Consider the following 21,410-nt stretch of genomic DNA (forward strand, 5'->3'; position numbering starts at 1 on the left):
TGTAACGTCGAATTTGCTTTATCGACTCTCTCATTATATACATTTCCGGTTATAAATATGCTGGTATCATCAGCGTAAATAATCATATTAACATCTGATCCAACAGAGACGATGTCATTTACATACATATTAAAACGAAAAGGACCCAGAATACTCCCCTGTAGTACACCGCAAGAAACAGGAAGTGGATCGGAGAAATGATCGTCTATACAGACTGTTTGTAAACGATGAAGTAGATAAGAGGTGATTAAGGATGCAGCCTTCCCTCTAAAACCATAACGTTGAAGTTTTTGAACAAGCAATGTATGATTTACATGATTAAATGCTTTAGTTAAATCTACAAAGATACCAAGAACCAATTTTCCTTCCTCGAGTGCGGTCAAGATTAGTTCTTTCTGCGCGAGCAGTGCGGACTCTGTACCGAGTCCCTTACGGAAACCAAATTGAGATTCATTTAGAAGGTTATGCGTCTGCTCAAAGTCTATAAAACGGTTTAAAATTGTTCTTTCTAACGCTTTTGAAAAAATTGGAAGTATCGACACGGGGCGGTAGTTTCCCATGTCATTTTTATCGCCTTTCTTATACAACACATTTATATGGGCAACTTGCATTCTTCAAGGAAAAACAGCTTGACTGAGGCAAAGGTTAAATATATGCGTTATGTAAGGGGCAAGAAGTTCAACAGCGTGCTTAATTGGTTTTATCTGAAATCCATCAGCGTCTTTAGCCTTGTTGTTGCTTAAATTTATAATTGTAGTGATAACTTCTTTTTCATTTACAGGGTTAAGAAAAATAGAATTCGGGTTGGAGGTATTTGATTCAAGGAATTAACTATGTCACCTCTTTAGTTAAGGAGATAGAGTTCCCTGAGAGCGACGTTTGAGAAACTCTTAAATCCCGATTAAAAATAACGAGATGACCACATAACAAGTCAGTGAAAACAAGTGCTGTGTTAGTATTGTCGGTTGTTATTATTCTTTGGCCCACTGTTGAATTGTACTGCCCATGCAAGTGTATGTGACTGTGAATGTATTCGGAACTGTTACACCTCATGGGGCAGTCGCAAGCCGCCGACTCACCCATTTTTTTTACTTTGTAAATAAATGAATCTTATTTAATAAAAAAAAAGCTAAAAAAAAGACAAAAAAAAAAGCCTAACGGTTATCGCGCTTACCTTCCACGCAGAAGGCCAAGGTTCGATTCCTGGCTGCGGCTACTAATTTTTGTTGACACTGTAATGTGATGTTCTGGTGGATTCGAGAACCGTGTTGCTGATTCGAGGTTAGAATGTTCTACGCGCCGAACCTTCTACACCGAACGATCCAGGAACCCACGAGGGTACACAAGAGATTCCGCAAAGCGAGCGGAGTCAGTTTCGCCCCAGCGTTCGACTCTGCTGTTACGCCGACTTCGACGCCCGCGACGCTTTGTTATTATCTTTTGTACCCGTTTATTTTTGGCACAAGTTGGCCATATTAAACGTTTATTTCTTTCTGTTTATGTATTGTTCTTTTGGTCACCACCCGTGACAATATATATATATATCAGGGTGTCGAACCGGAACTGAACCGAACCGAAAACCGGAACCGAACCGGTATTTTTTCCGGAACTGAACCCGAACCCGAACTGTTATATTGTTATCGCGATGAACCCGAACCGGAACTGAACCGGAAAAAAAAATAACGGTTACCGGCTCATGTCAAAACGGTTCGGCCACGCGCTGTTGACAATGAATGTGCTATCAATGCCATTTGTTTTTTAAGTGCCGTCAACTGACTCACACCACGCTTACTTATTTTTCTTCTCCACTCAGTCTTAGGAATATAAACGCTGCATCCATGAATCTTGAGAAACGCTGCATCCATGAATCTTGACATATGAACCAGTATTGCGCTGGTCGCGGCTTGCACGGAAGAAAAAGATCTAAAAGGCTGTGCAAAAAAAAAATCGCGTCACGGGATTTCATTTTTCTACAATCTCGTAAATCCTAAATGCTGCTGTGTGCTCATTTCATAACACGTTTCTAGAACGCGCGAGTTCTTGAAGCTTGCTTCCATCGGAATGAGAAAAGAAAAGGCTGTGGAGTTTGATAATAATGCATCCGGTTTCGTATAGGCACTTAGAAGCTAATGTATTTGTGAGACAGCGAACTCTTCTATTTTAATATTTATCCTATTACGTACTTCTGGCGTTGCGTTCGGTGAAGTGTTTTTCATATTTCGTATCTTGTTTAATGAAAACTTCTTTAAGGGTCTAATTTGAGTTACCGAAGGCTAGTTCAAATAAAGAAAGCTGTACTTCCTCCCCACTGTTCCTTCAATTGCTTACACGCCGAGGTAGCGGGATAGTTAGCGAGTTCTACTTGTAAGTGTGTTTGTAAGGAGGTCGCGGATTTTACAGCTACTGCGTCGGACCCAATTAGATGAAGTCCGAATGCGTAAACGTCGGTGAGGTAACCTTTGAGTGCACATAAAGAAACCATTCCTGGTAGAAATCCCTGAGCCTTATACTACGATGTATCCCGTTTTGTATGTGCTGATTTCAGATGCTTTATTTGTAATTTAATTTGATGTTGTAATTTGTCATTTATAATTTCCGAACCGGTTCAGCGCCCCGAACCGGTTCGCGGATTGAATTAATCGAACCGGAACTGAACCGGAACAAAATTAATTTACCTTAACCTGAACCGTAACCGAACCCGTATTTTTTTCGGTTCGACACACTGATATATATATATATATATATTCGTAAAGCGTATTTAAGGAAGATCATTTTCATTTTTTTGCATGGACATCTTTTATTGCCGTTTGTGGTATTCTGTATACCTAGTTTTCGCATACTTTTCACAAAAGAAGAGAAACATATTTACTACGTCCATGCTTCGGTATTAAAGGGATATTACACCAAAATATTGGCGCTTATTTTTTGGTCTATATATGCTCAAAGGAGCAGTATCAGATTAGAGACAGTACTATCCTGTTAGTAAAGACACGAAAAGGAATATTAAAACGAATTGAACAATTAGCAAAAAGCACCTGGTGGTTGTCGCTGCCGCCTCGTTTGTAATGCCCGTCTAAGAACCTTGACAGCTAGTGGCGGTGAGTGTCTCGCCTCCGGCCACGACGAGAGAAGAGGGGAAGGAGGAACTCCCCTCTTCTCGAGAATCCTTTTTGTGTGACCTAGAAGTCGCTATTTTCCTCCTACAAGAGTATAGAATATTAGCCCGTCGCTCGAAATTCGTACAAAAGCAGCCGCTTCGGTGGCTGAAACGACTACTAGGCCATCATATCGAAGTCAGCCTCGCCGTAGCTTTACACTTCCCGAGATGAACTACGTCATGATTGCGTTGTATGTCACATGGTGTCCGCCGGCTATTCTCCGAGCGCTTGCCAGAGTGGGCCGTTTATAACGAAAAATACAGCCCATTAGGCTCAAAACACAAACTTCAAATTGTCATTTACGGATATTCTGGATCATATTCAACCTATTTTCGAACACCACGGGAATATTTCAAGTTTTGTTGAAGTATCCCTTTAAACGGACAGCTGTACAATTTACAATAGCCAAACCTCGGCATTCTTCACCCTTCGAGCTGAAAAATTTTCTATATCTGTAATAAAATTAGTTAAAGGGATACTTCTACGAAATTTGAAATATACCCGTCGTGTTCAGAAATAGCCTGCATATGATCCACAATATCTGTAAATGATTATCGCGCGCTTGTATTTTGAGCCTAATGGCTTAAGTTTTCGTTTGAAACGGCCCGCCCTGGCAAGCGCTGGGAGAGCAGCCAGTGGCGAGTACGCCTCATCCGGCGCAATTACGACGTAGTATATATCGGGAGAGCAAAACTGCGGCGAGGGTGACGTCTTCAGGATGTTCTTGCCTTTCCAACCACCAAAGTGGTTGAAGCACGCCAGCGATCGGGCCACCGCAACTAACCGCAATGCTGCTTTTGTGTGAATTTTTAGTGACGGCCTAATCTTCTATAATCTTGCAGATGGAGATTAGCGACGTCTGGGACGCACAAAAGACAGTGCCGTTGAGTGGGGAGTTCCTCCCTCCCCTCTCCTCTTGTGCTGGCCGCAGAGCTGTCTGAATGACGTCAGATTCAAAGCATATGTAGTTCTAGGTAAGACAGTTATCTTCACTACCTGTCAAGGTTACTAGACGGGCATTACAAACGATGCTTTAGTGACATCCACCAGGTGCTCTTTGCTACTCCTCTAATTTGTTTTAAAATTCCTGTTCATGGCTCTTTAAACAAGGAAATGGTGTGTCTGATGTGACACTGCTCCTTTGAACACACATAGATAAAAAATAAGCGTCAACAATTTGTTGCAATATCCCTTTAAGACCTTCACATACAGCTGAACGCTTTTCCTACAATAGGGCTTTAACAAATATGTTCACATAAATATAAAAAAATATTAACTGCATTGTGAAATATTAACCGCTCTTGTGAAAGAAGTTACGTCTGTCAGGGCGGATAACGCGTCCTTGCAGATCCATCTCGCAAGGAACACGGAACTGCTGCGTCGCTTGACCACCCAAGACGTCACACCACCACTGGTTTCCCAACAAACCCGTGGCGCCGCAAGTTTTGCTGATGCCGCCCGCAAAGATTCGACTAGCATCGCTGCTTTACAGGGCGCTCGCGATAAACCAGGAAGCCAGAACGGACATACGCGTGGCAACGAACCTGTGCAGTCCTACCCGACCGCTTCAACCATCAATCGACCATCGCGCCAAACGACCGAGGATACTGCAGCAACAGATGCTGATGGATTCACACTTGTTCAACGAAAGCGGAGGGTCAAGCCTTCTTCGGGATCGTGTACAAACAGTAAGCTGGCTTCCGCTCCAAGGCCGCAAAGGCGTAAAGCACTCTTTGTTTCACGCCTTCACCCAACTACCGTGTGTAGTGATGTTGAGGCAGTGCTTGCTCCCATCTTAGAGGATAAGTCATTTAAGTGTACTCAATTGAAAGCCAAACATGACAGCTACTCGTCGTTTCACATCTCTGTAAATGAGGAGGATTTTGAAAAGATCAATACTGATGACGTTTGGCCCATGGGTTCGTTCTTCAGACAATTTTTTGGGCCATTACGGGTTGATGAAGACACTCCAGCTGCAGTGCCGTCCTAACAAAAAAAAAAAAGTGTTCTTTCTTTATGAAGTGTTCTGTATTCTATCAAAACGTTCGTGGACTACGTACTAAGGCCAATACATGTTTTACAAATGTTGCAGTGAGTGATTACGACATAATTTCATTAAGCGAAACATGGTTGAACTGCTCTTTTTCATCATCTGATTACTTTCCTCCAGCATATACTGTATTTCGTAGGGATCGGAATTATGAAGGCATGTCGGCGAACTTCGGGGGTGGTGTACTCATTGCTGTTAAAAAACATTTGCAGGCGGTACGGAGATTTGACCTTGAATTTAGCGGTGAATCTGTCAGGGTGGAAATAACTTTTGCCGGCTCCAACTTGCTCATTGGCACGTTTTACTTCCCGCCGAGCCTTGATGTCACCGGATTTTCGGAACAAATGAACCTGCTTTGTGATCAATTAGACGTCGACAAATACCGTATTCTTATTCTAGGAGATTTTAATGTCCCTGATATAAACTGGAATCTAGAGCACCCTTTCTCATCTTCTGGTTGTGTAACATCTAAGGCGAATACTCTACTCTATTCTGTGAACTATCTAGGATTGAATCAGTTAAATAGTTTTCAGAACCCGGCGGGAAACGTACTGGACCTCGCTTTAGTGAACTTTCATGTTCATACCCTCGTACCGGTCTCTAAGCCCCTTGTTCCCCCCGATGAGTGGCATGTTCCCTTCTCCGCTTCCTTCAACGCTTCCTTCAGGACATCAAAGCATACAAGCTATGAATCATTCGCTTTTAATAGGGGTAATTATCTTGGCCTTTTCAGATTTTTAGATAGCGTTGATTGGGCACCAGTATATGAAACAACCGATGTAAATTGCGCTGTTGAGTTACTTACTAACTGTATTACGAACGCCATCGAAATGTTTGTTCCAAAAAAGTGTCGTCACTCATCCCGCTATCCTCATTGGTTTTCGCACGAGCTTAGGTCCGAGCTTAGAAAAAAACTGCACTACCATAGGAAATATAAGGTTAAACAAACACAGTTTTGGTATAATAAGTTTTCCAAATCACGAGCGTTAGCTAAAGTGTTAATCAAGAGGGACAAAGAATCTTATCGAGAGTCAGTTGAACGCAGCTTAAACCGCGACCCCAAGTATTTCTGGCGGTATGTCAATGATCGCATGACCACGTCCTCTCCTGCGATAAGCCTATGTGACGCATCTGGTAAAGTGCTGAATGAACCTGCATGTGTGTCAAACGCATTCGCTGATTATTTCGAATCTGTCTACTCCTCAAACCAAGCTACGCCATGCACGCCAGATGATAGTAGCAATTTTAATGATAACCTCTCGATAACGTCTTTTCAAAGCGCTGAAATCAAGATTGCGATAAAAAGACTAAAACCCAAGATATCAATGGCATTTGGTGGCATCCCAAGCTTTATTGTTAAAGGTTGTTCCTCCATTTTTACGCCGATATTAACTCATATTTTCAACTTGTCTCTGTCAAGTTTTACTTTTCCTGAGCTTTGGAAAAATTCTGTCACTGTGCCTGTTCACAAAGGTGGCAAGACCGATGACGTAAAGAATTACAGGCCGGTATCCTTGCTTTGTGCATTTTCGAAAGTTTATGAAATCGTTTTGTTTGAACATTTGTCACAATTTTTTAAACGTAAAATTAGCATTTCACAACACGGTTTCTTCTCTGGCAGGTCTGTAGAGACCAATCTAATATCATTTTTAAACTTCGTTTCGCCGATTACCAATCAGCGTGGGCAGGTAGACGCCGTATACTTTGATCTATCGAAAGCGTTGGACTTCGTTAATCATTCAATTCTTGTCCATAAATTGGGGACATATGGAGTCAATAACCAGATTTGCAAATTTTTTTTGAACTATCTGATGGAAAGAAAAAACTTCGTTCGTATAATGGGACATCATTCTAAACCTTATGTGTCATTTTCGGGTGTGCCACAGGGGTCCATACTAGGACCAATTTTATTCAATGTCTTTATAAATGATCTTGGTTCTTGTGTCCGCCATTCACATATTTTGCAATATGCTGACGACATCAAATTGTTTAGGCAGGTCTCATCCATCTATGACTGTGAAATGATACTGGAGGATGTTAATGCTGTGCATCATTGGTGTTGCCGCAATTTGTTAACACAAAATCCTAAAAAAACTGTAGTTATGTCCTTTTCTAAGAAACTGGAAATTGTAAGTTTTTGTTATTATCTTGAGAACCTACCTCTGCGTAGGGTTGAATGCACAAGAGATCTAGGAGTATATATTGATTCATCTTTGTCATTCAATGAACATGTTTCCAACATCACAAATGCTGCCTATCGGACGCTAGGTGTTATTTCGAGAATAACACGTGAATTCCCTTCGTCAGCTTGCATATTCATTTTGTATTTTTCATTAATACGTAGCAAGCTTGAGTTTAGTTCTGTTGTTTGGAATTGTATTGGTAATGCAAACCAAGCAAAAATCGAAAACGTGCAGAGACGTTTCTTCCGTATTGTATATGATCGCTATATTGGCCGCAGTGTTTATTATGAGTATAACAGGCTTTTACGACGATGTGATTGTACCACACTAAGCTCGAGAAGACTTGAGCGCGATCTAGTATTTTTGTATAAATGTGTTCATGGTTGCATTGACTGTTCGACCCTTACATCAGCTATTAGCATATATGTACCGCGAGTGCTTTTGAGGGTTAATCCCACTTTCTCAGTTCAAAAAATCAACCTCTCCAGTCCCATGAACCGCATCCAACATTTTTATAACAGGTTCAGTACAACCAGCATCGACATCGACATTTTCAACTCGTGTTCAAGCGTTTAGGTGTTCTCTGGTTGATATTTAACTGTTACCTATTTCCTGTTCCCCCATAATAGATATTAGCTGTTGCATGTGCTGTTGATTTCTTATGTGTGTTTCTTTTGACTCTGTGCATCATTACATAGGCTACTCGCCGTTCATGAGCACGAAAAATAAATGAATGAATGAATGAATGAATGAATGAATTATCATAGCACGGTCCGACGTTTAAACACCCTATAGTTAAGTACACGTTGTTGCGCAATATCAATATGCTGATCAATGATTGAATTTTTCAAGTACAATGTAGTTTCCTGCTAATTCCAATAAACTTATTGCTAGGAGAGGCGCTGCAGTGTACTACACTTTTATGAAGGTTGAGATTGCTTTATCGTGAAAAAAGGTGGTTACAGTTCGCCTTCCGCTTACCTTTCGGTACTTTTCAGACAAGATGGAGATGTTCATTTCGTTGTACATTGAGAAGATACGCCTGTGTTCTTGCGCCTTAAAGTGCTTAGAAAGTTTTAAAAAAAGCAAGCGAATAAGGGTTTTTATTTTTATATTCTCGAGATCTACCCGAATTTTCTCTCTTTTTTTTTGCAAGTGTTTTTTTTTATTTGTCTTTTTGTGATATCATGCTAGGGGCATGGAATCACATTAATAGGCCCGCAGGAACATTTTGACCAAAAATTAAGATTGGAATTCGCAGGAATAATTTCATAGATCACTCACACACAACAAGGGGGGATTATTGGAGTGAATGTAAAATTCCGACGAGGTTTCCTACGTAAGCCGCACTAATATATGTAAATGTTCGCCTATTTTTTTTTTTTTTTTGCCGTCTGGCTGATTTTTTGGTAATATCCATTTGAATAATAAAGCGAATAGAAGAATTGTTTTTTCTGAGTAGTCAGGTATCTGTGAGAAAGTGTTCCACGCTTTAAAATGATTATAAACATTTTGTCTGAGCATGTTTACCTAATGAATGTTCCCCTTCACTTGTCAATATAATGTGTTTAAGGCCATGTGGCGATATAAAAACGGAGGAAAGTTTTATGAAGGAGGGATAAGAAAGTGTGTGTTAAATTAAGGGAAGAATATTTTGTTTGTTAGTCAAAAAATATCATACATTCCACTTCGTATAATAGCTTCATCAAAAAGGCGTGAATATAAATATTAGTTTACGAAGAAAGCTTTTTTTAAATTAAATTCACATCTTGATAAACATGTTTACTGGGACTGGCGAGAAATATCATACTTCTGGACTAGTTTTTTAGCACTGCGGAACACTGTTTACACGAACTCAACAACAACGCTTCGCTGCATTTTACCTAGGCACACTGTTGAGAAGTACCAACTGTTATAGCTTCGGCTACAGCCCTAAATATTAGCGTTTGTTTTAATACAAGCTTTTTTGTGTGTCGCAGAGACAATTTGAAAAGAAAAAAAAGTAAAATTATGGATAGTTTGTTCAAGCTAAAATGTATCGCGTTGGATACCTAGTTCTAAAACTTCCCCAAATGCACAGAGGTAAGCGCTTTGTGAAATGTCTTGAACACAGAGACAAAAATTAAAAGTGTAAAATCCGTCTAAATTTTCTGGCATCTAAAGGCTTTTTTTCAGAAAAAGCATAAAACCACATGGCTCAATTACGAAATTTCAAATTGAATAACAAATAATTTACTTCAACGGAAGATAAGTGATACACTTTAGATTTACTACTGAAAGGCGTTATATATTACCCTTGCCAGTGTGGCCTCAAACTGCAATATAGTCTCAGAAAATTGCTGCAGCTTCTCATTCGTTAAGTTTGGCATAAAGATCTTCGCAGTTTCCGCAATGAGCTTATTGTATGCCACCAATATTTTCGCACTGACTTCTGTCGTCTGGTTAATCAGTTTGTTTCGGCCAACCCAGTTAAATTGAATTTGAGCTTGAGAAATATTTAATATTGAAATTAACGCGTTAATATCTAGCATATTACACATATATGCTTATAAATTGCATATTTAATATGTAGTGAAATATTTTACTTAAGGAATCATTAGTCACGCAGCTGCGAACCTACAAAGAAATTTAAGGTACTGTAACCCTTCTGTTTGCAGCTAACTCATAATATCTACAGCTATGTATCGAAACTACAAACAAACTGGGCCATATTTTTAAAATTTTAATGGTGTTTTTAATATATGTTCTCTTTTGCATGTGTGCGTTAACTGCGATGACGACATGAATTACGATACAACCATATTGTCCAAAATAATAAGTGTCCTTGTTTTAATATAGTTATGAAGTCGCAAGATATATTTAATATTACATTGAAACGTGAGCTCCAATTAATTTCACGTGTTTAATTCAATATCCGCTCTCAGCGGCTGAAAATTGCGACATTTTTTTATGAAATTACAATAAGCGTGTAGAAGAGCTACTTATAATTAATCACAGTGTTACACCCAATATTTTGGAGCAAAAAAAATAAGGACTTCTCAAGTCGAAAAGAAAAACAATAGTCGGAGAAAGTATTTATACTAGTTTTCTTTGACTTCAAAGGTTTCTTCTTTTTACAGCGATTTTAATTTTTTGCAATAATGTTATATAATAAAAACCCGTTGCTGGGGAATAGGCAGTGTGTGTATATTATTAAGCATGGAAACTTTTGGAACTCCAACTGAGCCTTTTAATTTCTTTGTATATCGTCTCTTTCCAGAAACCAGATAGAAATGCGTGGCTTCAGGTTGCCGAGGGGTTCAGCAGGAGCTGGCAGTTCTAGGATTGCCTTGGCGCTGTTGATGGGAAGCCCATCATGATACAAGTTCCTGTGAAATCTGGCAGCATGTACTTCAACTACAAGGTATGCCTCAATTTTAATGTTACATTCTTTGATTCATATCATTTTGTAGGGATAGAATTTTAATGCTTTTCCTTGCTGTCTGTGTTTACATTACCGTAAAATGCTGGGCAATCGCCCCCCCCCCCCCCCCCCCTATATTTAGAGATAAATTCCTCCGAAACATGGAGGGGGCCCCTGGTTGGTCTGAGACCAAAATTCAAAATGGCGTTCGCAAAATGGCGGCCAGTAAAACAGAAACCGAAACGGCCAGTCTGCATTATCTAAAAGAGAAAGAAGTTTAATTAATAACGCTCATTGTTTAATCTGCGAAAGATTCATAACAGAGTGTCTGCCGTTCGCATCATTCGCTGTCGAATCCGCAATAAGATTATTCGGAGTTCGAGCCAAAAATGAGATCCAGACATTGGGTCCTCAACTGGTCGGGGTCTTCAGGGACAACGTCGCCAATGTCAGAGAGCCGCTCGTGCAGATCGCCCTTTTCGGACCCGTCACTTGCGTTCGCGATGCCACACCCTTTGAATAAACGCGCGGCAGGTCCTTACGGGGCGGAAGAACACGCCTCGGCTACGAAGTCCAGGACGTTCTGCCATGAAGGCTGTCGCACTTTGCCTTTTGGAGTCCTTTTTTTTTTTAATAAAGGCCTTCCAGATCCTTCGAAGACTGGCCTTGAATGGTTTATTCCAGAACATGTCCGCGGGCTGAAGCAGACTGGGGCATCCAGCTGGCACGTACACGACGTCAGTATCGCACTTCTCGATTGTGAGCCGCCGGGGTCTGACGTTTGGACGCCTGGTCTAACACTAGCAGTCGCAGCACGTCGTCAATGTTTCGGACCCATATCCTCCCTAGTCACTCCTGGAACTTTGCGGTTGTCATCCATCCGTTCTTGGAAGCTGTGACGCACCGCACACGTTCGCTAGGGATGAAAAAACGAAGCAAAAGAAGGGTAAGCAGGAAAATCCCAGCAAGAACCTTGATGAGCCTCCGTATACCAGGTGAGCACCTTTTTGTAACTTTATGATTGAAGAATGCTACGCATTGTGAGGCCGCGCCTCTCAATGCGTAGCATTCCTCAATCATTAAGTCGTAAGCAAAAAGGCTCCCACCTGGTATAGGGAGGCTGATCAAGGCACTTGCTGGGACATTCCTGCTTGGCTCTTTAGGAATGACGAACACTGGTAGCTTGTGGCCATACGCGCAGGCTCCCAAAGCAACCGTGAACCCCTGCCTAGCACTGTTCTGGCTCCCATGAAGTTATTGGTTCTATTCGCAGGCGTGTCCATTCGAACCATTGTTTGGTTCATGTTTGCGATGTTGCACCGAAACTCTTTCCAAAGTTTTGTTGTAATAAAACTTCATACCTCTTCTCCCGCTCGCGCATTCTCTTACGGTCCAGCTTGAAATGGTACAAAGTCAAATACACATTCTGCCATTTTTCTGATGCCACTCCACGAATGCGATTTTCTTCTGCACTGTATACGAAGGCATAGCGCACAAAGACCAGAGCTCTTGACGCAGGCAAAGAGAGAATGGCGGTGTGGTGTCAGGTTCCTTTCCGTCTTGGATTGGATTCGCTTGACTTCATGTTGTCTCAAAGCACTGCCACAGCGAAAGAGCCCAGGGCAAAGCTAAACTATCACATATATATCTATTTTATATGAAAGAATCCTGTTACCAAAAGAAATCTATCAACGAACAAAAAACCACCGCTGGGTTACGGTCAGTTTGTTCGACGGAAACCGAGGGCGGTGGCGGTGCGGGCGGGGGTGCTTATGCAGTTATTGCCAAAAGTATAACACTTTTCGTAAAATGGGAGGGGGGTGCTCACACAAGCGAGGGCACAGGCTCGGTATTTTACGGTACATCCATCATAGTACTTGCTCCACAATAAAAATAACTTTGCAAAAAAAAATTTTTTTTTTCATTAACACATATTTTTTTTTGCATGACCTGTGGCAATACTTACAGTTTTCTTAGCATCTACTTATTGCATAAACCCCTGAGCCTGGTACTTGTTTAAATGCAGTTATTGATAAGCCTACTGGTGTAATGCAGCAGAAGGTTTCATGGTGTCTTCTGTAGACAGTTCCTAGTCCTTTCTCTGTACTTTTCCCAATCCTAAAGGCAGTCAACTGGATCACAGAGATTTTTAACGATTTCAGTACAGAGCAGACATAATGTGGCTCAATTCGAACTGCTGATTGCTTACTGTCGAACTGTTGAAAATTAGGAAAACAATTTCGGAGGTTTATTGTCTCTTACATTGCCTAAAATAATGTTTTGTTTTTATTAAATATTTCATGGCTACGCACACTGCCTGTGAATAACACACTATAAATTTCAGGGGACCTACTCCATCGTGCTGCCTGCCGTAGTCGACAGCGACTACAAGTTTGTGATCGTGGATGTCGGTGCCTACGTAAAACAGAGCGATGGAGGAGACCTCAAGCAGTCCATTTTTGGACTACTCGAGGAAAGCCGTCTGGGGCTGCCCAGGGATCTACTGCTGCCCAATGCAAGGCAGCCTGCACCTTGTGTCTTCGTGGGGGACGAAGACTTCCAGCTCAGGCTGGATTTTCTCAGGCCTTACCCTGGACGTGGAGTTGATGTCAAAAAGCAAATCTTCAAACAACACCTCAGCCGAGCAAGTGCACACAAACTTAAAGTTCAGTAAGGCTAGTTGCTGTGATACTAGTGCCTACATGCCAACCTGCCAACTCCAATGTTCATAATTCTCTCTTGTCTAGCGCGCAGGCCGCTAGACAAGCAAAATTAGAATAAAAGTGCGCTGTATCCATGGCGATGTCGCTAACTGACCTGCAACAAGTTTCTTCTTTTTCTAATCTTGAGCTTTGATTGTAACATGCACACAATTTTGAACTCAGACAGGTGAAAAAAGGTGTAAGCTAGAATTGTGCAAATACGGTCTGCAATAAACGAAAAAAAAAAGTAGCTGCATCATCGTCATTGCTCACTGCGCAACCGAGCTATGCTTAAACTGTACTCGTATTAAAATACACTTCATGGGGTGTGGGGCTATTCGAGAAAAGTCAGAAACTCTAGGACATATGGGCAGTCTAGGGAACCACGCGAGTTCCTCTAAACCCGATTTGGGAACCCACAATCTGGGATGTAATACCTTGCACCGCCTTTTGATTCAAAAAATTGTTTATCTTTTCCAGATTTTTTCGAGGTCAATTCCTTACTTCTAAATTCTAATGCAAACATTGTAAACTGTATAAGTCCGTAATTCAAACTCTTTACACAATCTTTGGGAAGGTTTGTTTGTATGCTAACATGTCTTTAATGGCGCCAAGTTTTTGTGTTACGTTGTCAAGGCTAGCGTAGTTCCACAGCGTTGAAGGCTCCACACCCTGTACGACTGACAGCAAAGGGAGGAGGAGGGTTGGACAAATGAAAGTTCCCTTCGCTCTTACTCCTCATTGATGCTCATCTATTGTAACGCAAGTAAACGAAAGAGAAGAGGAGGGGATAATGTCTCTACCTTCCCTTTCTTTTCTGTTGTCCAGCTCTCGTTAGGTAACTTGGAAGGCTTGGCCTGCCTCGCCCTACATAGCAAAAAATTGGTTATCACCAAGTGTAAACGGTGCTTGAATAAATGACCTTGGTCTTTGCTTTTGTCACACCTAACAGGACATGCGCCAAGAATGCTTTTGGCATCTTGGTGACTCGCTGCAAGATTCTCGAGAGGAGGCTCGGAAAAAACCCGCGGAATGCAGAGGAGCTAGTGAAAACTCTCTGCGTCCCGCACAATTTTCTCATAGGTCAACATACGCGACACGACACATATTGCGCTGCAAGCTACGCCGATTACATCAATGCAGCTGGACAAAGAAAAGGCGGCCAGTGGTGCAAGCTCCTTGTGCAGCCACCGATGCAAGTGGTCAGAGTTCTAGCTCGGAACTTTGTCCGCACGGCCCGTTATGCCAGGGACCTTTACATGCAGTACTTCAATAGTCCTGCAGGTAATGTTTCTTGGCAAGATGCTGTACTGCAGCGCTAAGCAATTCGGGCCATGTTCATGCTTTTTTTTTTTTTTTTGCAAACTTTTTTAGTGCACTCTGCGATGCAATAGATCCTTCTAGCAATTCTGTGCCCTCTAACAGCGGTGTTTCAAAACTATACGCTGGTTGCCATTTGTACGGCACGGCATATCAACCTCCAGATAATGAGATATATCATTGTACGGTGAAATCCTGTAGTTAAAAGCTATAACTGTTGTAATGATTCCTAGATTTCTATAACAAACTCGTTGGTTAATCTAAAACGTCAATTTTCCCGTATATCGTTCTCATCATTTTCTCCATCGCTTCCCCCTTCTCATCGTCGTCGCCGATCTGCTCCGAATCCACTTCAACTAATATTTGGAGTCAGCGGTTTACTTAGATTCACTCTACTGTGCCATTCGACGCTATGAAGACAAGTCATTAATGAAGTTGAGTGATGTAAAATTGTGATATGTATTGAAGCCATCGGGCTTCAGAGTAGGTCATCTAGCAGTAGGGGTAAAATATTTCATTGCAAATTTGACGAGCTCAGTTGAAAGGGCCTTTTTTTGTATTTGGGATTTTGCGCACGACATACCGCCTTGTGTTTTAAGATGTATTGAATATTTATGTAGTCCTTTCACTACGATTCTTTACACTTAACACTAGTTGAAAATCCATTTCTTTATCATTGCTTGTGCTGTTTTCTACTGCCAGAATCTTTTTTACTTTATTTTGTAATTGCAACAAGCAGTTCAACTTTGTGCTATTTAAATAGAGTAATTTAAACGAATATGTCACTTTTTGCTTCTGCAAAGGTCTGTTTTACTGGGGTTCCAATGTTAGTCTCAAAACAATTATTTTCAAGTCGAAGATTTTATTGGACATTTTCTGCGCATCTGTTGCATAAAATAGTTAGGAAAAGATTAAAGAAAGCTGTGGCAAACTCGATCATTGTTTGTGTGCTATATTGCGGTGCCATGTATAAATATTGTGCTCTTCAGTGAAGTCTTCCATCAATGAATGAGTTGATGGATTGGGCATTGAAACACACATGCACACCTGCTTTTCTCCCTTAGGAGTGCTAAATCCCCGCCATGCAAAGCAGTCGAGGGAACAGCAGATGCTATCATCCTAAGCACTCTTTATTATATGTAACTTGCATTACTAGGGCCATATGACCAGTGCACGTGGCAACGAGGCTAAGAGAGGTGCGTATGTGTTTGTATCTGTCCAATAAACATGGGAACATGGTTAAAATCGCGCACAAAGAGACAAGGACAAACGAGGAGGGAACACAGAACACAGACAGGCGCGCCTGTCTGTGTTCTGTGTTCCTTCCTCGTTTGTCCTCGTCTCTTTGTGCGCGATTTTAACCATGTTCAACGTTTACCAACTCGCCCAACTTACTACTCTTCTACAATAAACATGGGTTTAAAGTTGTGTTGAACATAATTTTAAGTGTCATATTCAGGCATTCGAACCTGCATCAGGGTAGTTGGGACCATTCCCCTTTGGTCCTGTGTGATCACATCCACAAGATGCTTCATCCAGTGCCCGTGTAGGTCCTCAGACACTTTGTCTACGAGGGGAGTAAGAGGTAATAAAAAGTGTTCGGTGAAACTGATTTTGTTCTCAAGTTGCTTATATATGCTGTCAATGATGACATCTTTGTTGTGTCTTCGTTTAGGTGTGTTATTTCTACGTGGAGCATTGCGTGGTGGAGTTGGGTTGGGTTGGTAAAGAGCAGCAGCTATGGATTGAGGGGAAGGCAGGGAACGGCCGGGAGCAGAAGAGGCAGACTGAGTGTTGCGTGACTGAGAAACCGAAGTGGAAGGGAGGGTTGAAATGGGAGAAAGGTTAGGTATTGCCGTCTCTGTTAGAAGACACCATGGTCAAGAGGAGCTCAGATGGGTCTCTCTCTTCCTCCTCCTCCTCATCGTAGCCTCTCAGGACCTCGTCCACAGAGTTTTCTTCGGGAGCTGTGGGTGTTGCGGGTCTTAAATCATACATATTGCTCATGGTGCTAGAGAAATATAAAATATTGAAACAAGTAGGTGGGTACCTTGAATATCTTGCTTCAAATAAGAGAAAGATTAAAAAGCAACTTCTTGGCATGGGCTTTTGTATTTCAACCACACTAAAAAAAACATTACTATACTTACGTGCGTCCTTTCACGAAATCTTTTATGAAGAGCATCTGCTTAAAGTGGATCCGTGGGGACTTCGGTTTCCCAGCTGCACCACCACTCTTCATCTTCGCAATTTTCACTTTTCGCCAAAAGTATCTCTTAGGTATCGCCACCTATTGGTGACGGCCTTGACATCGCCAATGATAAGAGTTATACATTCTTGCTTTTTGAGATGCAGATCTCAATGTAAAGATAAGTGTGGTCAACAAAAACATGTTCTGTAGAAGTTGTACACCGGACAGTCAATGTTACAAATAATGTTATTCTGGGCAAATTGATATCTCCTAGCAGTCAATTCATGTGATATTTGCATGACATAAACTGGCCATTTTGTTGTTTGATGTGTGGGATTAAACTTCCCTATCTTCACTACTAAATTTATAGTGCGAAAAAATCCAGTAAATGTACGTCTTCTACGCGTGCCAGAAGTCTTAACAAAATTGCAGAAGGAAATATGGTAACAAAACAACCCATCTGGTATTTCATTTCATTTCATTTACTTACCTTGAGGACCCGTGTCTGGGTATTACACAAGGGTGGGTAAGTTAAAAGACACTTGTTTAAACGCAAAAGCAAAAATCACAAAAACAAAAGAATAAAACATGGTACAAATGTTAAATGGTAATAAGTTACCAAATCACACTACAAATTTATAACTCGTTAATTTCATGCAAAAAAACACTGACAAGTTCACAAAACTTAGATGTGGTATTTTCCAATACAATATCGTTGGGAAATGAATTCCAATCATCAATAGCAAGGGGTAGCATGGAATTTGCGAAAAACAAGGAAGATGGGCAGATGAACTTGATTTTACACACATTGTCAACCCTAGAGGAAATTCGATCTGGGACGCTGAGAAGGGCCATTTTTATCTGCGGATTGTGATAATATATTTTATGAAGAAGGGCAAGTTGGGAGAGCCTTCGACGAAAAGAAAGTGTTTTGAGATCAGACCGATTACGAAGTGAAGTGATACTAGTGTAGTAGGAGTAGTCAGAGTGAATGTACCTTAGCGCTTTGTTTTGATTTTTTTCTAGTTTGTTAGAGAGATAATTTTGAAATAGTAACCAAATCGATAATGCGTATTCCATTTGGGAACGAACCAGGGTTGTGTAGGCTAGCCTTTTGACTTCGGGTGGAACAGAGTCTGAGGTTACGTTTTAAGTATCCAAGTGTGCGGTTAGCATTTAGGACGACTTCGTTAACGTGGTTGTTCCATGCGAGATCCCTGCAGAGATGAAGTCCTAGGTACTCATATGATGTGCAGTGGCCAATTTTATTGATACCTAGTGTGGGTCGCCTGCCAATTCCCGATCAGGCCGAGTTCTACTCGCTCCGAGGAAATCACACAAAGAGCGCTATGATAGACAAACACTTTATAAATACTCAAATTGTGCCGTCGATGCTGTGGAAGGCCACGGTTGCACTGTGGTCCGGGTCTTGCCTGGGCTCGTTCAGCACCGCCTCTTTCGTTCGTCACGGCCCCTCGAACTCTGTCCACGCGCACCTACCACGAGCGTCCCTTTCTCTTCTTCCTCGCCGCTCACGGGGCCGTCCATCCACGTTCAGCGTGGCTCGTTGTCTCCCACACTCCCCTCCCCTCAAGCCTCAAACTCCGGGGGGGTCCGGAGCATCCGGAGTCCCTGGACCGAGTCACTGGACTCCAAGTCGCCCATCTCCGCCTTGCTGGTGGCGGTGGACGTGCATCAGGTGATTGGTGAACTCCTGGTGGGGGGACTTGATGAGCTCTCGCTCCCGCAACAGGTCCGGGGTCAGGTAGCTGTACGTCTGCTGGATGGCCAGGTAGGTGGTCTCGGCGAAATTGCCCAGCGTGGCCGTCGAGACGCGGGCCGAGGTGTAGCAGACCTCGATGCCCGCCATGTGCAGCAGCTTCTTGGGCACTGGGGCGGACACGATGCTTGTGCCGCGGGGCGCCGGATTAGCCGCATCAGCACGCACCTTGCACGGTACGGTGTGGCGCTTTCCACTCTTGTTTCCCCAATAGCCGTTACGGACGGGGATGACGCACAGCTAGGCCAGGATGATGGCTTGAAGGGTGGCCGTGGCTACCTCTTTGGAGCACTTGGCAGGACTGGCACCTCTTTGGAGCTCTTGGAGGACTGGCCGTTGAAGTCCCCAATGGCCACAAAAGCCTTGAAGCGGGTGCGCTGGCCGGCACGCGTCTGCTTCTGCACCGGCATAATCTTCAGCACCTCGTCCTTCAGCGTGTCCCTGGGACTCACCGGTCCTCCGCGTCTCCGCCGCCCGGCCTTCTTTGACGTGGTCGACGTCGGGATTGCTCACCCTGTCTGTGCCAACCAGGTTGACCACCCTGACGGTTGGTTCGTCTTGCTCCTTGCTAACCGGGTTGACCACCCTGTTGGTTGGTCTGGCCGTTCCCCCTCCAACCGGGTTGACCACCCTGTCGGCTTGTCTGGCCATTCTCTTGCCGAACGGGTTGGCCACCCGGTGCGTTGGGCTGACTGGTCTTCTGCCGGAAGGGCTGACCACCCTGGGAGTTGGGCCGGCTGGCTCCGCCGGTATCCCGGGAAGTGGAAGGTCGCCTTCCCGGATGGCGCCGCCCATTCTGGTTCCTCCGGGGGGCATTTCTGGACAGAACAAGCTCTATTAACATCTTGCAAAGATTAGATCAAGTTCTAGGCCGCAGATTATAGCGCCGCGCAGAGCACCTATCGGATCTCTCACCGACGGGTTCGCGCATTGTTCGGCTACCGCGCTTAGGCCGCGTTGCCGGTCGCGCGCGAGAGTCACGCGGAACGGAGGATTCCTCGTTTTGTTCTCGTTCATCGTCATCCCGATCACGAAGATGGTACTTTTTTAGGTCTGTGATGTGGACCGGGCCAGACTCCTCGCTCGCATTTTCCTGAGCGAGCCTGTAGGTAAGACGTGACAGTCGTGCCTTTACCACGTAGGGCCCTTCCCACTTCGGAGCAAGTGAGGCTGCGAATCCGCTCGCTGCATTGCTCAAAGGATGGGTTCTCCTGAGGACCAAGTCCCCCACCTTGTACTCCAGGTGACGATGAGTCTTATCGTACTGGGCCGCCTGTTCGATCCTTGCTGCAACGAGGTTCTCTCTGGCGTCGTGCAACGCATTCGAAAGGCGAACTTTCAACTCCGCCGCGTATTTAGAGAGTGGGCGTTCTGTCGAACCTTGGTTATCTCGTAACCCGTTCTCCAGCGGAGACGATAGCTCCTTACCCAAGTTTAGAAGCGCAGGCGTTAACCCAGTCGATCTGTTCACGGTCGTACGGATTGCAAAACCCATCTCGACAATATGTTCGTCCCAGTCCCTGTGTCTCTCCGTTAGTGTGATCAGCATGCTCTTCAAGTTTCGGTTCACTCTCTCAGTGATATTAGCCTGAGGATGGTATGGTGTCGTCCTTTTGTGCTTTATGTTTAGCGCCAAGCAGGAGTCAGTGAACACTCTGCTGGTAAAATAGCTAGCATTATCGCTGATGAGACACGTGGGTGTACCGAAGCGCATGAAAGTTTCCAACAACTTCTCCCAGATGCGCTCCGAGACCAGCTTCCTCAGCGGGTGTAACTCCACCCATTTTGAGAAATGATCGGTTATTACCAATAAATACTGGTTCCCACGGGGACTTTTTGGAAGTGGGCCGATGATGTCGCAAGCAACCATCTCCCACGGGTAGTGACTCACTACAGGCTGCATCAGGCCTGGGGGCTTTCCCCCTCGCGGCTTCGCTTTCTGGCAGGCTGGGCAGCTACGGGCGTATCGGAGTGTGTCCTGTCTCATCCCCGGCCAGGTCGCGACGCGACATAACTTTTGAAAAGTCTTGCTGCCGCTGCCATGACCAGCCAAAGCCGAGTCGTGGAAGTATCCGATAAACCGCCTCCGTAGCCTCCTAGGAATCACCACCCTGAACGGAGAGTCGTTCCCCTCCTCGTCGTCGATTGTTGGAATGTAGCGGAGCAATAAGCCGTCTTGACCCAGCAGGTATGAATCAATATGTTCGTTAAATTGACCGCCAGCGTTTCCGGTGTTGCTTGCTATTTCCGCAATTTTCCCCAACACCCGCTGACAAAAACCATCTGCCTTTTGGGCCTCGACAAGCTCTTCCTTGCTCACCACTTCACCCCAAGCCACGATCCTCTGTTCCCTCGTGCGGCCTCCTAACACTGCGACGAGCTCCTGTTGCACGATCCCTTCCCGCTGTCTCGCTTATAAGCGGCCGCGCGGGAAGCTTGTCTCTCGCAATCCCCTGGTTGCGTCTCCTCCTTCCAACCACTATCATGGGGCGCCCGAGAAAGTGCGTCTGCAACCTTGTTGGTGGAGCCCTTTCGGTACTCGACAGTATGGGAGTATCGCTGCAAAGTGAGTGGCCACCGAGCTAACCTACCCGCCGGCTCTTTCAACTTTTGAATCCAGGTG

General features: G+C 43.6%; 1 protein-coding gene and 1 pseudogene across 1 annotated transcript in view; both read right to left on the bottom strand.

Annotated features, from left to right (window-relative positions):
* LOC120842158 (neprilysin-4-like) overlaps positions 1-8,420 on the bottom strand; it is a 75,310-nt gene extending 66,890 nt beyond the window's left edge. Inside the window, exon 1 of the mRNA XM_040213186.2 lies at positions 8,373-8,420. Coding sequence (XP_040069120.2) covers positions 8,373-8,420 — 48 coding nt within the window. The remainder of the gene's footprint in view (positions 1-8,372) is intronic.
* A 10,132-nt stretch (positions 8,421-18,552) lies between these two features.
* Positions 18,553-19,218, bottom strand: LOC120842148 (annotated as a pseudogene).
* Positions 19,219-21,410: the final 2,192 nt, after the last annotated feature.

Source organism: Ixodes scapularis, unplaced genomic scaffold (assembly GCF_016920785.2).
Source record: "Ixodes scapularis isolate PalLabHiFi unplaced genomic scaffold, ASM1692078v2 PGA_scaffold12__126_contigs__length_90152505, whole genome shotgun sequence".
Taxonomy (NCBI): domain Eukaryota; kingdom Metazoa; phylum Arthropoda; class Arachnida; order Ixodida; family Ixodidae; genus Ixodes; species Ixodes scapularis.